An 8,662-nucleotide genomic window follows, 5' to 3' on the forward strand; every position below is an offset into this window, starting at 1 on the left:
AACAAAGGGGTCATGAATTTCACAATTTTAGTAGAGAGCCTCATGGACATCATAATCATGCATTTAGTTTTTAACAAATATATATGGGAGTAGAGAAGAAGATTTTCTAAGATTTAATACATTTTTACTATTTGGCCATATCGGCCCCACCCTAGAGCCTGAACCCCTAACCGAGGGGTCATGAATTTCACAATTAAAGTAGAGGGCTTCATGTACATCATAACCATGCATTTAGTTTTTAACAAATATATATGGGAGTAGAGAAGAAGATTTTCTAAGATTTAATACATTTTTACTATTTGGCCATATTGGCCCCACCCTAGAGCCTGACCCAGGGGTCATGAATTTCACAATTTAGGTAGAGGGCTTCATGGACATCATTATCATGCATTTAGTATTTAACAAATATATATGAGAGTAGAGAAGAAGATTTTTTAAGATTTAATACATTTTTACTATTTGGCCATATTGGCCCCACCCTAGAGCCTGAACCCCTGACCCAGGGGTCATGAATTTCACAATTTAGGTAGAGGGCTTCATGGACATCATAACCATGCATTTAGTTTTTAACAAATATATATGGGAGTAGAGAAGAAGATTTTCTAAGATTTAATACATTTTTACTATATGGCCATATTGGCCCCACCCTAGAGCCAGAACCCCTGACCCAGGGGCCATAAATTTCACAATTTTGGTAGAGGGCCTCATGGACATCATAACCATGCATTCAGTTTTTTCCTCACTTGTGTGGAAGTAGAGAAGAAGATTTTTGAAAATTTGGCTTTTTTTGCATATTTGGCCCCGCCCGTGGCACCCCAGGGGTGGTAGAGCCATAAATTTAACAAACTAGATTCTTCTTACCATAGAGATGCTTCACACCAAAAATGGTAACGATTGGCCTGGTAGTATTAAAGAAGAAGTTAAAAATGTAAAATTGTTAACGCACGACGCACAACGACGGACGAAGACCAATTGCAATAGGTCACCTGAGTGACTCAGGTGACCTAAAAAAAACCGCCAGATTTGGAAAACCCGTTGATGACGGTGATTTGAATGAACTTATTTCAGACGCAATTCCAACAAAAACAAAGAAGAGCACAACAATCATCTCGTCCGCGGATGCCCAAACTGGGGCATGCGTATTTCTCTTTCCTGGGGAACACTGCGCTTGGTGTTCGACGAGTGGCGAAAATCCCTCAACGAAAATGACGAAGTTATCTCTGAGCTTGCATTGTTAATCGTGGAGGATGTTAACAATTGGCTCACACGATTCATTGTGGAAGTTAGGAAGTTAAACGGGGATTTTTATCCCCCAAAGTCTCTGTATTTGCTTATTACTGGGATTCTACGAGGCATAAGTGAGCAAGGGAACACCAACAACTTTATGAGTGAGACGAACGACCGTTTCCTCAAAGTTTGGAAGACGCTAGATGCACAGATGAAACTGCTGACTGCTAAATTAGGATAACCCTAAATTATCACCCCCCCCCCCCCACACACACACACACACGTTTATCTTTAGCAATGCATAACGTTAATAATTCAGTCGCAGATCCATCATTTTTTCGGGGGGGGGGGGGGGGGGGGGGGGGAGTCCGAGTCAAGGTTTCGGTAATATTACTGTGAATATAAGAAACTTGGGATTTTTTCTGGAGAGGTCCTAAATCCCCCCCCCGTTTTCCAAGACTGTCTCTATATCCGCGCATGTAAATCCAACGTATCCCCTCTATAGCTCTTAATAATAAATAAGGTGTTGTGCAGCTGTTTTCGTCCCCTACCTTTCTTTGTCTATGCTAGGTGTCTGTGTTTTAAAGCAGCCATATAAAAAATTTTTGTTTTACTTGTTTTGTTTTAAAATGCACTCATTTATTTTACTTTATTTCTAGGTTATGGATCAGAAATTCGTCAGGCAGATTTAATTAATAAGGAACAGGAGGAAAAGCTATGGACATCTGAAGTTATTGGGTATTCAACAAGCAAATCTCTACTCCATGCGGTTTTCTTTTAAAACTGTAAGCTTTTTGGCCTGCGAGGACGAGATGAGCATCATGACTTTGAAGTCTCAGTTTACCATGGGTGAGGATGAAGTTGGTCTCTTCGTTCAGTTTATTGGTCGTTCCAACAAAACAGTCAAAGGCGGTCTCAAACATCGCAAAATAGAACACAAGAACATAAAGCATTACTTCACAGATGAAGACACTGACCGGAGCCTGCAAAGCTTATACTTTACTTACCTAGGGATTATTGTTGAGAGGAAATTTTACAAGGGACCTATAGCAGGAGTTCTGAAGTTTTCGAAACAGAATGTTGGTATGAACAAGCTTGAGAATCTGATGAAGAGTATGTGTGAAAAAGCAGGATTGGAAGGCAATTTTACCAACCAATCAGGATGACGCACGTGTGCCACTTGTTTATATCAAAGTTGATTAGATGGGCAAATGATTATGCACAGAACGGGTCACCGAAGCATAAATGGAGTCCTTAAATACAAGAGAGAGTCCAAAGAGCAACTCCATCGAAAAAACTGAAAACTGAAACTAAAACCAATAGCAATTTATTTAACCCTGCAACAGTTACTCCTTCATGCGACAGTGTTCCCATTCCTTCTTTCAAGAAAGAAAATGTTTCTGTTCCTTAATCAAGTTCATGCAACAAATCTTACTCAAATTGCAACTTTAGTTTTAACTTTACCCTGTAGGGCCCTCAACTCTTGCATCCCTGATGTGTGTTATTTTTTTTTTTGTATGTGTACTAGTTGTACATGAATCTTCTTTCATAACGAAATAAAGGTTTGTTCATTTTCTTTGGTGTTTTTTTCACGGACTACACTTTATTCATCTTCATGTATGATGTGAAAATTAGAAAATTATTTTGACGTCATAATTGATTTCAGATTTTTTTTCAGGGGCTTTTTTTCTATCAATATTTCGCGGTGTTTTGTAGTTTCCTTAAAAAAAGTGGACACACGCATTTTATCAATTTTCACACAAATTTTTTAGAAGTGTTTTATAAACATCAGATTTCAAATAAACTAAGATATGTCTTTTGTTAATTCGATGGACTTAGAAAGGTTTCAAATAAGATGTTTTCATTTGACATTTTAAACTACCCGCGCATAAGTACAGCATCCTTAGTAATAGGGGACCATGATTAGAACGAAGCGAGGAGTGGCGACCTTTTTTGAATCTGGTGTTTAAAGCTGAACACCGCTCGTAAATAGGCACCGTCACACAGATACCTGGCATATAAACCCTTCGATTCCTATACACCCGATTGCACAACTGAAACTCGTGGTCGACGTGTAGTATTCCTTTCGTGGTCTTTCGATTTTATGCATTTATTTCTTATTCTATGTGCATACTCCGTTTGTAAATAATGCATTGACCAAATTATTTGATGTTAGTATTCTCCTGGCTTTAAAAAAGTGCGTAAAATTTGATAATTTCATCGCGACCGAATAACACAGCGAGGCGAGATGTACGTCCACACAGGTGAGACCTCTACAGCAAAGTACTTCAAACTGTTTAGGGGTTGTAGGGACAGCAGTGATGAAAGAGAAATATGGCGGACAGTGCCAATTTACGAGCGGTGTTCAGCTTTAAACGCTGGTTCGCAACTTCACAGTTTACTTCTCGAATTTAAAGTGACAGTTGTTAAAGGTAAACTCAGGACAAAGGGAATGTGAAGATTGGAGGGGCAGGCGTATTTGGGGCGTGGATGCAGTATACGAGGCAAGTTTATGTTCGGAGATCGACTCGGGATCGGGAGCCGTGTGTGAAATGACCGAGCATGCTGAAAATAGGTTGATTGTATTTTGCGGTTTTACAGCAAGTAGAGTTATACTAAGAGTGTCGCTCAATTGTTTTCTCTGAGCCGTCGTGTAATCCCGATAGTAACTGCTACATGTAACAGAGGATTTATATTTAGAGTTATGTTATATGTGCCGATATCTGTTTAGTAAAGAGGGGGGGGGGGGGGGAGCTGAACAGGATGGAATTCTGTTTCCTTTCTAAATGTTTCTACGGTAAAAATAATCAATCAGAATATTAAAACCTCACAAAAATACTATCATAAATCTAGATAGCTTAAATGAGAGATATTTCGAAAGAACGATTTGGGTGCAATTTCCCTTCTTGGATTAAATTTGTTGTTTTGGTAAATTTAACGTTTTTTTTTTTTTTTTTTTTTTTGGCTACTGTATAAAATTCATTATTTTTTTCAGCATAGACCTTTTATTGTTTTAAAAACACATGTACTGTGCATGCACTTATCCTTTACATGCCTAGTCGAAAAAGATTCATCCCTTCCGTTTTCTGTTATATTTTCCAAGAATTTCATTTTTTTTCTGTTTTGAAGTTGTTTTAGTTCCATCTGTGAGTCATTTTCATTTGTTTCTAAATTTGAAGAAGATTGGAGCAATTTTTTTTAATAAAAAAAACTAAGTTATTTAAATTTCAATTAAAATCTATATGATGCAAATGAAAAGAGATAAACTTAATTATATTCTATTTATTCACTTTGGTATACACATGCATGCAAGTTTACATGAAAGGTTTACATGTATAAAAGAGTAGTTCCGGACAGATGTGTTAAGGGGTGTGTGTCCTCATACCACGGTATGTTATACAATATATTACATGTCCCTCCATCTGTATCTGAGGCGTAACAACCAATATCAAATTATATAACATTAAAAATATGAAAGTGGTTAATGCATCTGATAATGGTTGATTTAATCAAATACGTCGATATTATGTTAGAAACAGACGAATAAGCTGAACAGCTGATTGTTGGCGTCGTTTTGTGAAGACACGAAGAGTAACCGATATTAGTTTTGATTCTTGTGCCTGCACATGATCGAATACAATGATAAAATACCATACTTCTTTACATTTATCCTGTTGTCCTTGTAATAATCCATTTATAAAATGATAATGTATTTTTGTTGGACAAATAGGCAAAACACTTTCTTCTTTCTTAATGACAAAGGAATAAGAAAGCATTCTTTGAGTATTATGATTTCATTCTGGGCGTGGTCAGGTTCAATGAAGCCTGAAGTGCTTTATGATGATTTTAAAACGCCCCGACACGACCAAAATATTTAAAAAATGATTCGTTATTTTTTATAATTTTAAATATTCAGCAATTGAACCAATAAATATTTTAATATAAATGAGCAAAACCGCTTGCGCCCAAATTAAACGTCATTTGAAATTATTAAACGGTTTAGTACAGAACTGAAACGTAGTTATCACTGGCAAAGGCATTGAAAAATGTTAATATTTCAACCTTACATTGTTAACTGGTAAACTTTATTTCCGTTTCAGTCAATACACTTCCTTCTATGAGTACCGTCTTTATTGATTTTAGATTCTACAAATAAGTCATTTCTTTCCTTGTATAGTAATAATCATTCAATGAATCACTAGCAAAATATGTAAGCCTTATTTGGAACATAAAATATTATATTTTGTATCAATTAGTTTAATTATACTTCCATGTGATAATGATTGGACTGATTTTGCAAGTTATGTCATATACAAGGTAAGCTTTTATCATTATTATTTGTACCATGTTTATATCAAAAACTAGGTTTTTCGACAATCATTAAGTTATTATTGAATGACAGTCTAACAGAACATGACGAGATAAATCTTATCCAGCATAATTTTTGATACAGTCTTAAAAATCCAAGTTCAGCTAATTCGCCCCAGTGAAAAATATAATGTCGTAAAATGCTTTTTATGAACGATTAAACTTTGTATTATAACTTTACACAATTATAATGTAAATACATTATTCCTTTACTTTTCAATGAGCAAAATCCGCCACATTAGTCAACCATTATATAAGATGAAGACCACAAATCTGTCTAATTGTTGCAAAGGCGAATTCTCATCGTGTTATTAGGTCACGATGATCAAGTACCTTCATTATCGTATATTATCTAGTTATATAATTTTCCTACTGTTTTCAAATTTTAGTTAATATTTGAAGCAGCCATTTTCTCAAAATCTTTCCTTTCTGGATTTCTTTATACAGAGACAGATCAGAAAGAAAATTACCTGAAAAATGATAAACATGATGATGAGACGTTCACTAATATACCTCCGTTTACATGCTTCCGGTTATCTCTTGGTCAAAAACGTCTGCCAGACCTAAATTTCAAGTTTATGGATTATTAAACATGGACTCGCTATTTCTTCCATGTGCTCTTGATAGTTACTTACATTGAAACCGAAAAAATTACATTGATCACGAATTATGAGCCACTTTTGTCATATCTTCAAACTTGTGACCACTGAGATTGACATGCTCCTTTTTTTTAGTTAGTCTCATTTGTGGAAGGGTGTTATGTGGCAACGCACTTCGAGAAAAAAAATTATCAAAGTGCGTGAAATATGGGACAAAATCAACGAACCTTGAAATATGTTTTTTTCAAACAGCGTTAAATTTTGGACTAAGTTAACCCACCTCGAACATTTTTTCTAAATGCGTTATGAAGGTACTTTAACATTTTCATTCCCCTACCAGTTTGCTTATGCAATACTCTCAGAATGCTTGTTTAATATAGAGACTAGATGCACCTTGCAAAAAAATATGTATACATCACAAATTATGAAATTGAATCTCTAACTTGTTGATAGTATGACGATTTGTTAACACTAATGAATCCCATTTACCGTCTTTAAAAGCGGGGATAGGGGTGGGGTGGACGTTAGCCAAAGATACTGGTCAATTACCAGAACATCGTTTGATTTATCTCATACGTGTGGTGTATATTACCCGTGTGATAAACCTTGGCTATATCAAACGGGCGATGCTTTATCAAATACTTCCGGTCCGAACTATTTTTGACACAGCCCCTCGCTTCAACGCTTCAGTGACCCATTTTCGAAGATTTGCTAGTACTTTTAATATAACTATATCTTTTACAAAAATTGATACAAAAATGGATTTTGTCAAAGATTTGAATTACAAATATGGAGGAAAACACATAACTACGTAGCATAGGCGTCGGAACCGGGGGCTATAATGGGGGGGGGGGGGGGGGGGGGGTAGCCCCCCCCCCCCCCTTTCTTTGGGCAGAGTTATACAGAACCGTAACCTCAAGATCCTTTTTTTCTTGTTTGTCAAGATTTTTGATAAGTTTAGCCCCTTCCAACTTTCAATTTGTTTTGTGAAGTTTATAAAACTGCAAATTACGTTAGTAGTATAAGCCCCCTCGCTGGGGAGTTCAACTGAGTGCACTTTTTAAGCAAATGAGGTGTTGAACTCCCCCAGCGAAGGGGGCTGGTAAGTCCAGCTTCTGGGGTATCAAGCTAATAATGCTATAGTAAGCTAATGATGTTAAGCTATAGTAAGCATAATTTTATGGCATTTTTATTGAGTTAACTATTCTTCTGGTAAAAACACGTCCGATCTCTATGAAGTCACCGAGAATTATGAGGCTAGGAATTCTCATAGAATTATAAAATGCCTTTTTTTTCTTCCTGCTGTATGAAAAAATAAAAAAGAGAATAAAAAGTGAACATTTATTTATTGAGAAACGCATGAAAAACAAGTATGAAATAACACTGAATCAGTTCAATGGCACAAATAATGTCATATTACAGTCACTTTTTCTTGGGGACAGCCAGCTTTGCCTTTTTCTTAGGAGGTTCACTGTTGTTGGGGATGACATTTTCTCTTTTCAGACTCTGTTTCTTCGGGTTTGATGGTTTTTCCTTGTTACCGCTGGGTGGATTTTTTTCTTTGTCAGTGCATTCGGAAGCCCAGTGTCCCAGGTTATGACAAATATACCACGGATCTTTGTCTTTGCTTTTTTTAGTAGAATCCTGCTTTTGTGGATCTTGCTCTTTTTTGGCTGGATCCTGCTTTTGTGGACATTTAGGGGCCCAATGTCCTAGTTCTTTACAGATATAACAGGGATTTGTTTTCCTGGTCGGCGGTGTTGCTTTTTTTTCAGCTGTCTTATTCCTGGTCTCAATTCTGATTTCACTTACTTCTTTGCTTAGAGTCTGTAGACCTTTGGTGATATTTTGTCTGGTTTCACTCAATTCATTGGTGATGGATATCAGATTGTTTCGAATTCCGTCCAAAGGGGCCATGAGTTGAGAGATATCTTCTTTACTAGCTGGTTTTTCATCGTCATACATTCCCATTAGAAGTCCAGTCACATCCTGAGTTTCTGGTAGATTAATCACAGATTCTCTGACGATAGTCGGATGACTTTAATTCAGCTGGCCCGAGACAGGGTCTGTACTCTCCAAGAGATCTAATTGTTTCTGTGCCATGTCAATTCCAATGTCTGAACAAGACTGATAGAATAAAAGCGGTGACTTTTTATAGGAAATGAACGTTCTAGAAAATTCTAAAATCGATATGAGGAGCTCGTGCAGTTTTAGAAAATTCTTTATTGAGGCACGAGAATTTATGAGGTATTTTTTTTACTTTCTAGGAAATTCTAGAACTGAGGCACGAGACTCACCTTCTAGCACACTCTATTCATCTTAAATAGAATATTCTAGAATATCTATGTTTTTTTAACCTATATAAATAAAATAAATGTTTCTCCATTAAAAAGATATTGACCGGACACGAATTTTGCACTTTTTCTGCCAGTGACCTTGACCTTGCCCAAATGACCTTGGGTTAAGGT

At 36.4% G+C, this 8,662-nt stretch overlaps 3 protein-coding genes across 3 annotated transcripts; 2 read left to right on the plus strand and 1 right to left on the minus strand.

Moving 5' to 3' along the window:
• Nucleotides 1-1,135: 1,135 nt before the first annotated feature.
• LOC128174173 (uncharacterized) lies at nt 1,136-1,468 on the plus strand. Its single transcript, XM_052839792.1, has one exon. The coding sequence runs from the start codon at nt 1,136-1,138 to the stop codon at nt 1,466-1,468; it is 333 nt and encodes a 110-aa protein (XP_052695752.1).
• Nucleotides 1,469-2,048: 580 nt separating this feature from the next.
• LOC128174174 (uncharacterized) lies at nt 2,049-2,393 on the plus strand. Its single transcript, XM_052839793.1, has one exon. It carries the CDS (start codon nt 2,049-2,051, stop codon nt 2,391-2,393), a length of 345 nt encoding a protein of 114 aa, XP_052695753.1.
• Nucleotides 2,394-7,616: 5,223 nt separating this feature from the next.
• Nucleotides 7,617-8,159, minus strand: LOC128174175 (uncharacterized). Its single transcript, XM_052839794.1, has one exon. It carries the CDS (start codon nt 8,157-8,159, stop codon nt 7,617-7,619), a length of 543 nt encoding a protein of 180 aa, XP_052695754.1.
• Nucleotides 8,160-8,662: the final 503 nt, after the last annotated feature.

The sequence above is a fragment of the Crassostrea angulata genome, chromosome 2, assembly GCF_025612915.1.
Source record: "Crassostrea angulata isolate pt1a10 chromosome 2, ASM2561291v2, whole genome shotgun sequence".
Lineage (NCBI taxonomy): Eukaryota > Metazoa > Mollusca > Bivalvia > Ostreida > Ostreidae > Magallana > Magallana angulata.